The 12800-nt window shown below is 40.6% G+C and overlaps 2 protein-coding genes across 2 annotated transcripts; one reads left to right on the forward strand and one right to left on the reverse strand.

Annotated features, from left to right (window-relative positions):
- Positions 1-6067: 6067 nt before the first annotated feature.
- LOC135642547 (uncharacterized) lies at positions 6068-6744 on the reverse strand. The gene has a single exon (XM_065158784.1). It carries the CDS (start codon positions 6654-6656, stop codon positions 6228-6230), a length of 429 nt encoding a protein of 142 aa, XP_065014856.1. The 5' UTR covers positions 6657-6744; the 3' UTR covers positions 6068-6227.
- An 897-nt stretch (positions 6745-7641) lies between these two features.
- LOC103992886 (uncharacterized) lies at positions 7642-8290 on the forward strand. The gene has a single exon (XM_009412780.3). The coding sequence runs from the start codon at positions 7714-7716 to the stop codon at positions 8140-8142; it is 429 nt and encodes a 142-aa protein (XP_009411055.2). The 5' UTR covers positions 7642-7713; the 3' UTR covers positions 8143-8290.
- Positions 8291-12800: the final 4510 nt, after the last annotated feature.

The following is a 12800-nucleotide window of genomic DNA, read 5'->3' on the forward strand; positions in this document are numbered from 1 at the left end:
CCGATCATCAGGAGTGGTAGTCAACCTTACAAGGGCTATTAAGTGTCAATAGAGGATCATTCACTCTCGGTGTCATGAGAGGAATATCTTATGTGTTCTTGTTCAGATAAATTCCTGGTTAGGGTCATTCGGATTGAGAGAGAAATGGTTCTTTGAGAGAATTCGATTAAAGTGAGACTCGAGTAGAAATTATATGGGCCTGATAGTACCATACCCGGTATACGATCTATAGGGTATTAGATGGATGATGGACTATAGGTACACAATGACTAAGGATAGTCAAGTCTAATAGATTGGATTTCCTTGTATCGTCTAGGGACTACGACGTAGTGGCATACTACATCCGTAGTCGATGAGTCGAGTGAATTATTATGAAGATAATAATTCACTGAGCCAAAAGGAGTTCTAACATGTATGACTCATGACCAGCTCGATAATGGGCTTAAAGGATCACACACATATGGTGGGTGTTGCAACTAGTAGATGTTCAGATATGAGATTATCCGCCGAAGCCCCTATCTTATTTTATATTTAATAAGTCCTGAATTATTAGATCGCATGGTTGAGATTCAATAAAAGCTAATAAGAGATTATTGGGTAGAGACCTACTAATCTAAGAGGCTTTAGTAATTGGATTGAGATCTATTATCCAATTGGGTAGGATCCATTAAGGTTAATAGGAGACCTCTATAAATAGGAGGGAACCAAAGGCCCATAGGTTAGAGCTTCTCTTAGTTATCACCTCCTATTCTTCTCTCACCTTCTCCTCTTCAAATAGTAACTTTGGAGATTTTAGGAGCGTCGTTGCAATCCTGTTGTGTGGATCACCGTTAGAGAGGAGGGCGCTTGACCTTCTTCATCCACTCCTACATATCTGCAAAGATTCAGAGATATAAGATCTTCTTAGATAAAATACAATCTTTCATATGCGTAGTTTTCAATTTTATGAATTTTATGCATCAATTTTCGCACGACAACAAACACATTATTAAGAAATTTAGAGACTTTTGTTTTTTATTTTTTTGCTGCGCATGTGATGTCGTCCCTAGATTTTCCTATAGGGTCAGCCTCCCAAAAACCTCTTATAGTCGCTTAAGGACCTACACAAGACAAGATGGTTAGAAAAAACATTTAACTTAGGATCCATAAGCAATTATTTCAAAAACCATTTGATAGACAATGCAAATTATAAATATAGACTTCGCAACTTCTGAATGGTCATACGATAAAGGATCCAAGGTTCTCCATTGTGGCCAAATGTTCCTACAAGTGCCCAAATAACACTATTATATAACAAAGTAGCGAATTAACGCTAGACACTACTCTAAAGGCTCATCTAGTCATGTATCACCTAAGTGCTAGTCATAGGTGCCCAGCAAGCCAATCACGTGAGTGATGGCACGTGTGACTTGATACAAAATCTTTTTGCTTATTATATTTTGGCGTATATCACTTTATAACTATTGCATAAATGCATATATATATTGTGATGTCCTTGGATTTATGCAATGGGAATCGGATCGTGATGAGATCACGATAATGAGATCGATTCACCTTTAAACACATATCCTAAATAATCCTGGTCATAGGTTACTCGAGAGTGACATCGTGATAACCGGATAGACTGGTGTGCTGTATACCCGTCCATATGATGGATGCAGCTGGTCTCATAGCTGCTCGTGTAGGGATACTAGGGATACAGTACAGGTGCTCATTGGAGAATGAGTTCACTGATTGATCCGCTTACGGAATGCTGGATGGTTGATGATGCGTCAGACAGTGATTCCGTAGTCCTAGTGGTGTATCTGGTCCTTAGACTTGAGACACCAAGGATGTCCTGTATGAGTGCTCCACTCTTTGATACCAGACTTATAGGTTTGGCTGTCCCCAGATCTAGTACAGCTGGTCATTGGGAGTGGTAGTCGACCTTACGAGGGCTATTGAGTGTCAATAGAGGATCATCCACTCTCAGCGTCATGAGAGGAATATCCTATGTGATCTTGCTCAGACAAATCCCTGGCCAGGGTCATTCGGGTTGAGAGAGAAAGAGTTCTCCGGGAGAATCCGATTAGAGCGAGACTCGAGTAGAAACCGTATGGGTCTGACAGCACCATGCTCGATATACGGTCTCTGGGATATTAGATGGATGAGGGACTATAGGTACATGGTAACTGAGGACAGACAGGTCCAATGGATTGGATTCCCCTATATCGTTTGGGGACTACGGCGTAGTGGCCTAGTACGTCCGTAGTCGATGAGTCGAGTGAATTATTACAGAGATAATAATTCACTGAGTTAGAAGGAGTTCTGACAGGTATGACTCACGGCCAGCTCGATATTGGGCCTAGAGGGTCACACACATATGGTAGGCATTGCGATGAGTAGAGGTTCGGATATGAGATATCCGACGGAGCCCTTGTCTTATTGGATGCAGATCCAATACCCACTAAGGAAGGACCCATTAGGGTTTGACATGGGATCTCTATAAATAGGAGGGATTCACAGCCTCATAGGCTAGAGTCTTTGCTTGCCTTTCCTATTCTCCTCTCCCTCTCCACCTCAGAGTAGGCCTGGAGTTTTGAGGAGCGTCGTCGCAACCCTGCTGTGTGGATCACCGCTAGAGAGGAGGACGCTTGACCTCCTTCACCCTCTCCTAAGGATCTGCAAGGAAACAGGGATATACGATCTCCCTAGGTAACACAATTTCTATACGCAGTTTTGTGTTTTGCGGATTTTTGCGCACCAATCTTCACACGACGACGAACATCTTTTTGGGAATCGGGGATTTTGTTTTCTTGTTCTTCCGCTGCGCATGTGATGTCGCCCCCATGATTTCCCAACACTAAGTAACTCCTGATTGCTATACTGGCTGACACTCTGCACTACTCTATGAAACTAGAAAACACTCAAAATGGTTGCTTAGATGGCCTATTTCTAGATAGTTTTGCCTTTACACGATGACTGCATACAACTTGTGTTTATAAGCTTGAAACGATTATAAAAGCAAACCAAAATGGGGCTGCTAAACCTATTATAAGCTCTCTACATGTTATGTAAAACATAAACAAAATCGAAAGATATTGAGAGTATTAAATTAAATACAATGTTTATAGTTTTGTCTATGATATTCTCCCCTACTTATTCTTTCAACACGCTTATCAAAGCCTTTGCAGGCATTGTATTCCTCATCTTTAGTGAATTTTTAATCTTATACTCTAATTGCAATATGCCTCTTGGCTCCCAACTATACTCCACCACTATTGTTAAGTAGTTTAACTTTGATCCATCATGCTACTTCAACTCGCCAACAACTTTGACTCTAGTGCAGGATCAGTCAAGTTGTGCTGATCCTTGTTGGTTTATATAGATCATTCAAATGAAAGAAAAGACCTTTCTTGTTATGCGCAAGTCTTACAAATGTCTCATGCCACTTGAATTGGGTAGATGTCTATTAGAGTTTTAATGAGTACTGCCTAAAAGACTTTGAAGTTTTTGAGGTTTTTCCTTCGTAAAATTTATCCATCGATTCCTTTTCTACTTATTGTTATCTCCAAGTAGGTTCATATCACTTCTGCTTTTGATTGATATTTTATTGAAAAATGTAACAGATAGTCTATTCTTGATAGCACCGATAACTATCGGTGAAGATTGGATAACTGTTGTCTTCCACTAAGTTTCTTCAAAGGATCTTTAAATCGATATAGAGTTCTTCTGCTTGATAAATAATAGAACTAGGGTATTTGATTCTACCCATTCTCTTAAGAGTTGAGAAGGTAAAGGTTACTTGACTTTGCTCGCCTTCTCGAGGGTTGTACTTCATGCATTGCATCAAGCTAGTTACTAACATTTGTCTGCTCTTTGCTCATACTTCTGAAACACCCGAAGTATTTACACTCTTTGCATTAAGTTAACTACTGTGATTCATCTTCTCATTGTCATCGAACTTTTGGAATGCAAGAAGTTTTGCTCAAAAAGATTAAAATTTCACCCCGACTTAAAGTAAATCTCTAATAGTTTTGATCACCTCGGGGATTATACCTTCTTCTCTATCATCTTTGTTGCTTGCTCCTTTGAGTAGAAGAGGTACAACATTATGTGATGCCTACTTCGTTCCTTAATTAAACACTCCTACGTAGACTCGAAGTTCTCAACTTTCGGCTAGTTTGATGAGAAGCCTATTTATATTGATCTTATGAAGTTCCTTTACTTCTGTCCTTCAACCTTGTCTTAGTACTTGGAGTTTGCTTATATATTCTCTACCTTGAAAAGATATCCACTACGACGAAGGTGTAAGCCGAAAAAACCTAACTCACGTGAAGAGAATATGTCATGGCTAAGGCACAAATATAAATATATATGTGTGTGTGTGTGTGTGGCCTTGTCCCTTCGTCATGATAAATTTTTATTCATGTAATTCGAGTTTTTTTAATTTGGGTATCTTTGGTATATTTATCCTTGCACCTTCATTGTGGTAGATATATTCTCATATGGGTTAAGTTTTCATGATTTAAGCACCTAAGGTATATTTGGTCTTGCGCCTTCATCATAGCAGATTTCTCTTTACATGGGTCGGGTTTACTGAACCTACGTGCCTCGGGCACATTTGGCCTTGTGCCTCCATCGTGATCAATTTTTCTTCACGCGAATCATTTTTTTCGACTTACGCGCTTCAGACACATTTGGCTTTGTGCCTCTATCGTGATGAATTTCTCTTCATGCGAATCAGTTTTTTAGACTTACTCACTTTGGGCACATTTGGCCTTGTGCCTCTACCATGACAGATTTCTTTTCACGTGGGTTGGTTAGGTTTTCTCGACTTATACATCTTAGGCACATTTGACTTTATACCCTAGCTATGACATGTTCTCTTCACGTGAGTTAGGTTTTTTCGACTTACACCTTCGTCATAGTGGATATCTTTTCATTTAGGTCAAGTTTTTCTTACTATGCACCTTAGGTACAGTTACCTTATTCCTCTATCTTGGTGGATCTCTCATCGATCCCTTACTTTTATGGAGGGAGGGAGCTTTGTCATAAAAGGGATCAAGGAGGAAGAGAATATGTATATATACATATACATATATATATATGTATATGTATATATACATATATACATATATATACACATATATATATACACATATATATATATATATACACATATATATATATATATATATATATATATATATATATATATATCAAGCAATATGAAGTGATAAAATGTTAAAGAATATAATGAGCAAAAAAATATTATCATATCACACGTGTCATCACTCACATGATTGGTTTACAGGACACCAATGACTAACATACCTTTTGCGGATAAATACGCAAGAGTGCTATATAAATTAAGCAAAACCAACTAAATCCGTAACAATTTGTTAAAAGAGTTGGTTGATGAACGTTCCTATGATATTAGGCTCTTCTTCTAGCACCAAAGTATTAGAGAAAAATATTGTTGACGTTTTGATTAGCCTAACATGATCTGAATTCATATGCGCAAGGTTATTCGATGTACTTTTTAGGTGGAACGTCAAGCTTCTTAGGTGCATGAAAATCGAGGTAGAAAGAGGTTTCTAGACCCCGGATACTTCAACGTATAAGTTATTAACCCGAGATGATACAAATAGTTTAAAAAAGTCTCTCTTTTCTTTATATTAAAAACGAGTGTTAATATTAAAGGGTGAGCAAGAAGAGGGCATTCCTTCCGGGTGATGCCTAAAAAGCTTTCGCCAAGAGCAAATCTACAGTCTTCTAAGTCAAGTTTTGATTGACTAAAATACTCAACTTTCTAAAGTCAATGTCTCCAGGGACTTCGATTGACTATTACTATCAAACCAACTATGGTCATTTGTATTGGGAAGTGAGAGGATAAAAAAAAATCAAAGATTAGTAATAAAAAGCGTATCAAAAAGTTGACATAATATGTAATATGATTCGATAAATCTCATTTATATTCATGGAAAAAATTAAATTCTTTATGAGATCAATTACAAGATTTTTGACATTCACTCATGTAAATCTTAAAGAATTTAATATATATATATATATATATATATATATATATATTCTTATAATTTGTAGATCCTTAATACAACAGTAGCACGACGAAACGTAGGTACATGTAACATAAGACAGAAACCAAATACTTAGGAAGCCAAATGACTACTTTAGGCCTGCAGGAAACGTTGTGATTCATGTACTGCTCGGCATGATCATCCCTGCTACTCCTCCAGCTCGAAGGCTGACACCGGGAAGCTGTCGGACAACCCAGTGCCGGTCTTGAAGGTGATCTTCCCCGTCGAGGGATCCTCGACGCGCATCTCAACGACGGAGAGCCACAGTAGTAGCTCCTTGGTCTTCACCCCCGTCATCTTGTGCATCTTGCGCTTCTCCACGAATGCCGTCACCTCAGGGGCGTACGACACCGCCCGCTTGATCTTCTTGAAGGTGTGGTCATGCTTCTTCTTCTGGATCAGCCATATGAACCCAGCCGCGCGGTTGTACCCGAACTCTTGGATGTCCTCGAGGGGGAAGAGCCCCCTCGGGAGCTCCAGTTCTTGAAGCAGTTGGATGGATTTCTTGCGGCAGAGGGCGTCACCGGTGAAGACCTCAGCACCGTGGCGATGGCTTTCGATGGTGTGGAGAGCCATGTCGTCGATAACTAAAGTGGTTCGGAAGCTAAAGAGCAGTGCAGAAGAGGATGACGAAGAGAAGGCAAAAGGGCTGATGAAACGAAGATGGGAGGGAGATGGCATTTATAGGTGAGAAGTAGGAGTCTCGTAATGGGTATACGACGCAAACAAGCCATGATATGCGCATGTCATGTAAGACCCATATAGTAATTGGGTCTTCTTTGTAGGGCAGTCAAGTCAGTCAAACGACCAAGTCGGGTTATTACAACGGGCTCGATCTCGATGGATTTGGTCTCAACGTCTAAACCACGCATGCTTGAAGTTGTGACCAAAACTCTAAGAGTGGCCGTCCTTCAGGAGTCAAATAAGACAATAATTTTAGTAGTACAACGTTCGTTATGACCAAGTTAAAGAATACGTAGGTAGGATTTAAGTGCTTGGATTGACTTAATATCGGATCTAAGATATATCTAAAATTTTAATATATTTTTAAATAATCAGTGTGACATAATTCTATGAGCTTGGAACCTTTTCAAGTCGTGGTGTCGAAAGTAGATCTCCACTTGAAAATTCTATTTATGTTGGAGGTATTTTTTATAAAGTCTAATATTTTCGATATTAAAGCATGATCGAGCATTTGATCTTCTCAAATGTAGATGATGTTATTTGAATCACATGTGCCCTGCTTGGATTGTTATCATTTCAAATAATATTTACAAATGCAAGTAAGAAGGCTTTGACGTGTCTTTGTATGATTATGTTTGACTACTTAAAGCATGCGTGGTTTAGACGTTGAGACCAAATCCATCGAGATGGAGCCCGTTGCAATAACCCGACTTGGTCGTTTCACTGACTTGGCTGCCGTCGCTCGTCTCGCTCACACATCCCAAGTGCTCATCTCCCGGCAATTATTGACTGCCCTCCAAAGAAGACCTACTCTATGGAACCTATTCGTACTTCTCACCTATAAATACCATCTCCCTCCCATCTTCGTTTCATCAGCCCTTTTGCCTTCTCTTCCTCATCCTCTTCTGCACTGCTCTTTAGCTTCCAAACCACTTTACTTATCGACGACATGGCTCTCCACACCATCGAAATCCATCGCCACGGTGCTGAGGTCTTCACCGGTGACGCCCTCTGCCGCAAGAAATCCATCCAACTGCTTCAAGAACTGGAGCTCCCGAGGGGGCTCTTCCCCCTCGAGGACATCCAAGAGTTCGGGTACAACCGCGCGGCTGGGTTCATATGGCTGATCCAGAAGAAGAAGCATGACCACACCTTCAAGAAGATCAAGCGGGCGGTGTCGTACGCCCCTGAGGTGACGGCATTCGTGGAGAAGCGCAAGATGCACAAGATGACGGGGGTGAAGACCAAGGAGCTACTACTGTGGCTCTCCGTCGTTGAGATGCGCGTCGAGGATCCCTCGACGGGGAAGATCACCTTCAAGACCGGCACTGGGTTATCCGACAGCTTCCCGGTGTCAGCCTTCGAGCTGGAGGAGTAGCAGGGATGATCATGCCGAACAGGACATGAATCACAACGTTTCCTGCCGGCCTAAAGTAGTCATTTGGCTTCCTAAGTATTTGGTTTCTGTCTTGTTAAGTCGTGCTTCTGTATTAAGGACCTACAAATTATATATATATATATATATATATATATATATATATATATATATAACATAAAATTTTCAAGATTTATGTGAGATGATGCAACTTAATAATCTTATAACTGATCTGAAAATTTTAGTTTTCACCATGAATATAAATGAGATAAATTTATCGAATCATATTAAATATTATATCTATTTTTTTATATATATTTTTATTATTAATCTTTGATAAATTTTTTTATCATCTCACTTTCCAGTTTGATAGTAATAATCAATTGAAGTCCCTCGAGACAATAACTTTGAAGCATCATCAAGAAGGAAGGCCCCTTGCCACTATACCACACATTCAATAATTTTAATATTAATATTGACATATATAACAAGTGTTTTTTTGTTTTGTTGGACATAATTGTGGTAGCTAAAGCGTCTTCTCACATTCAATGCATTCTCACGAATATAATATCTAAAGCACCCGATTGCGACAAAACTAATTGAATAAATAGCTATCATGACCAAAGCATCTCTTCATTGAAGCAAGCATCCAAAGTGCCCATCTCATCGTCCCCGATGCATTATAAACTCATAAAGCATCTATAATATCCGACTCAATCATCATAGTCAAAATATTAATGCACTCTAATTAATTGGGCAAAATATTTTCCTATGATATAAGCTTAAAAAAGGCTTAGGCTATAATATATCATCCTATGATATAAGCTTAAAAAAGGCTTAGGTTAAGCATTTTCTTGTACTCTATTTGCTCATGACATAAGTATCAAAATGATCGATATGTTTTAAATGAGGAAAGCTCAAGACATAAGTATCAAAATGCATAATATATCATAATCAAATAAAATATCTATCGTATCGTATGTTGCATCCGTTAATGCTAATATATTTTAACTAAACAAAGTTTCTCCACAAATATGAATGTTAGTTCATAATATAAGCATCCAAAATGTATGATGCATAATAATAGGTCAAAACATATTCCATGCATTCATTTAGGATATAATTATCAAAATATCTAATACATCCTAAACATCCAAAATGTATGATACATTCATATAGGACATAATTATCAAAACATCTAATACATCCTAATAATACAAGACATCCAAAATTTAAGATGCAGATCAAAATATTTTCCATGCATTCATATAGGACATAATTATCAAAACATCTAATACATCTTAATAATACAAGGCATCTCCTTAAGTGTAATAAATCCAACTATGAGATATGCATTAAAGGATTCAATGTGCATAATCGTATCTTTTCGCATGTAATATATTCACATAGGGATACAAGCATAAAAAATTACATGATATGTCTAACCAAGTTAAACATCTCCGGGCGTAATTGCTACTTGGAGAGCTCGATCAACCTAACCTGCAAGAACGAGACTAGGGAGACAATCCATCGAGCAGTCATTGGAATCAAAGTAAGTCCGGGTTTGTGGTGCTTCCCAACTCATGGCCGAGTGCTATCGGCCTACTTAGTCAATTCCATATAATCTACTCGATTTCTACTTGGCTTGACCTTCCCATCATGGCTTCTGTCACCTCATCATGACCTACCCCAAAACTCTTGTCCCTTCCGGTGTTCTCTCTACAGTCCTTTCGGCCTATCAATTAACAGATCAGACGAACCATATTAAAGTTTTCGATTACAATAATTGATGCTCGATTTCTCAATCATGATACATCCAAATCTACACATTTTCCCAAAATCAGAAACGAGATTAGACAAAACCCAAAACAAAATAGAGAGATTAGACAATTGATAGGCAGAACATGACAAGCAAAAAATTACTCACATGTCAATTCTACTTGTTCTTGCTAATCTCTAAGCCGACACGTCGGCTTTACTTTACCGACACTCTAACTATAGTTTTGGTCGATACAATTATGAGAGGTTTAGATTTATGTGATCGATAACACGACATCAATAAAAAATCTATTCAACTCCACGAGGTTAATTATGTTATCTCTTATTATTTTATTTCTCTCGAATTCAGCACATGATTCCACTATTATATTGATGATCGAATGGTACGTACAATCATTCTAAATATAAATTCTAATATCAACTTAACGATGACATACCATGCTATCAAACATGTTTGATGATAAGACATATTTTAGATCTCAACCACGTCACGACCTATTGTGGAAAACAATTTTAAGTCGTGGCCTCGGGGTCGACGTGGCTCGGTTCAAGTCCGGATGATGGAGGATCTTCTCGGGGAGGCCTTCGAGTTCGCTAAGGTTGCCGATTACAGTGGTCCGATCGGGACAGGGTCGCCGTTTCCTCCAGGCAAGAACTCCTCGCCTGCGCGTCCCGTGGTGACCTTCGGCTTCACACCTGCACAAAGGTCGGGTCGGAAAGCTCGACCCGACCCCTCCGACGATCAAGTTAGAAGATAGTGGCACAGGAATTCTGTAGCTAGGGGGTGCTCTCGCCCCTCTTCCCCCTCCACTCCGTTCAAAATGCGAGGGTATTTATAGGGAAGGAAGCTTACTGTTTCCTGATGTGCCCGCTTGCAGGGGGCAGGCTAGTAGAGTCTAATACTGGTGTTGGCGTGGTGTGAAAGATCGAGCATGAACAGGATGTTTAATGTGCCTCGGTCAATGTTTCGGTCCATTTGACCAAGTGGTGTCGGGTCGATCGAGGCGTGAGGCATCATCTGGGGCAGCTGACGTCAGCCCGAGTCTTGTTGCCATTATTATCCTCATCACGACCCATGCCATGTCACACCCCTGCTATGTCAGCATGAGGGCTGTCTTTCCCTCCAAACCGGAGTCCGTACAGGGAGATGCCCCCTTGGCAAGTCTCGTCTTGGAAAGCTCGGGATGGTGTCGCATGGTACCATTCTGTGCATACCGAGCGGCAATCGCATGAAGGTACGATCTCGTCATTCGGGGATCGATCGCCACGGTAAATCCACATACGATCGATCCTCGGGCAATAATATAAAAGCTCTTGACCGGCACTTGGCCAAGGGACGAAAAAGAGAGAGAAGGAGAAAGACCACTGACTTAATCTACGAGGGGCCCAAGTCGGCAATCTCCCGACCAGGGCCTGTGTGTAGGAACGTGACCACCTCCGGAGATGCGACCATCCCGACCTCTGATTCAGCTCGACCTCGGTGCTTCTTTCGATCAACCGAGAGACGCACCCTCAAGCACCGAGAACTCCAAACATCAACCCGTGGGTCAAGCCGTGCTGACTCTTCGACCACAGTGTAAGAGTTCACCAATATCTCCTATATAATTTTGTAGAGTCTCAATATGAATCATTTAAATTCTTGATATCTTAAGATGAAATAAAAAATGAACCTTGGTTGGTTCCAAATTTACCATCTTTGTTGAATGACTAAGATATATCACAACAACAATCAATATCGAACTTATGCTCGTTTGATTTGATCACCTCATCTACCAAATCTTTTGCATCAGATCTAGTTTTTGAACTAGTAGGTCGAGGATCACCACCCTGGTTGTAGCACTAGATTTAACAGCATGCAGCTTCTACTTATTGTCGCAATCCAACAATGACAACAAGAAGCCGCCAAGTCCCAATTATTTCTGGACCTCCAGCATGATATACACATTTCTGAACCCAACCGCCACAAAATCTATAAGGTCCAAACTATTCTGGGGACCTTAATAAATACATTTAGGTCCCCCACCCCACTGTTTGGGGTCCAAACAACAGCATCGACTCTCAAATACATACCTATATACTTGCAATATTTATCTTTGTGATGACCACAACAAAACCATGTTAGCCCCCGGATGAAGTTTATGTGACATTTATATATACGAGCGAGCTCATAGGGTGATCGCTCATGCAAAGTACAAAGGAGGTTTACCGATAGCAAGCCATCACGGCCTGCAACTATGTGGGCCGAAAAAGATAGCTTTGGTGTCGCCTTAACTCGCGACCGGGTGACATGGCGCCCACTCAGCGTAAAGGCGGCTTGGGATCAGAGGCCGGCGGCGGGCCCTTTCGGATGTGCGTCACGTGCATGGCTCGTGTCTAAAGTCGTGCAACGCAGCGGCTCTCTGTAAAAGCCGATCCAGCAGTGCATGCATTGAGAGAATATATATCGATGATTAATGCATGCATGTAATTATAGTGGTGGATCCCATACGGGGCCCATCTTTTATAACCTTTGGACGTGGACGTGGACATGGAATCGGATCGCTGCTTTACGAGAATGTGGAAGCCAAAGCTTCCTCACATGCCTTGCAGTGGCAGACGAGGAATCATTCTCAAGGCCTGCGATTACGTAGGTTTCCTCCGTGGAAAGCACCGGTGACGCCAGGAAACGGGGACGGCGCGTCGATCCGGTCCGGTTCACGCCCGTCGAGGCATTTTGGTCCCGCGCGCACGAATCTTAAGTCACGATGAAGGGTTGCGGTGAGATGTAATAAATACTATAGCCGTAAGTGAAGTGGCCATTTCCTTTCACGTCGTACAGCTGCTTTGGAAAAAGAAGGGATGAGACAGGCGCCAACCTCACCGACACCTTTGTTTTGCTGGCA

Source organism: Musa acuminata, chromosome BXJ3-7 (genome assembly GCF_036884655.1).
Source record: "Musa acuminata AAA Group cultivar baxijiao chromosome BXJ3-7, Cavendish_Baxijiao_AAA, whole genome shotgun sequence".
Classification (NCBI taxonomy): Eukaryota; Viridiplantae; Streptophyta; class Magnoliopsida; order Zingiberales; family Musaceae; genus Musa; species Musa acuminata.

Excerpts from the sequence above, each read along its gene's own strand:
- LOC135642547 (XM_065158784.1), bottom strand. The coding sequence starts at position 6,656 with ATGGCTCTCCACACCATCGAAAGCCATCGCCACGGTGCTGAGGTCTTC.
- LOC103992886 (XM_009412780.3), top strand. The coding sequence starts at position 7,714 with ATGGCTCTCCACACCATCGAAATCCATCGCCACGGTGCTGAGGTCTTC.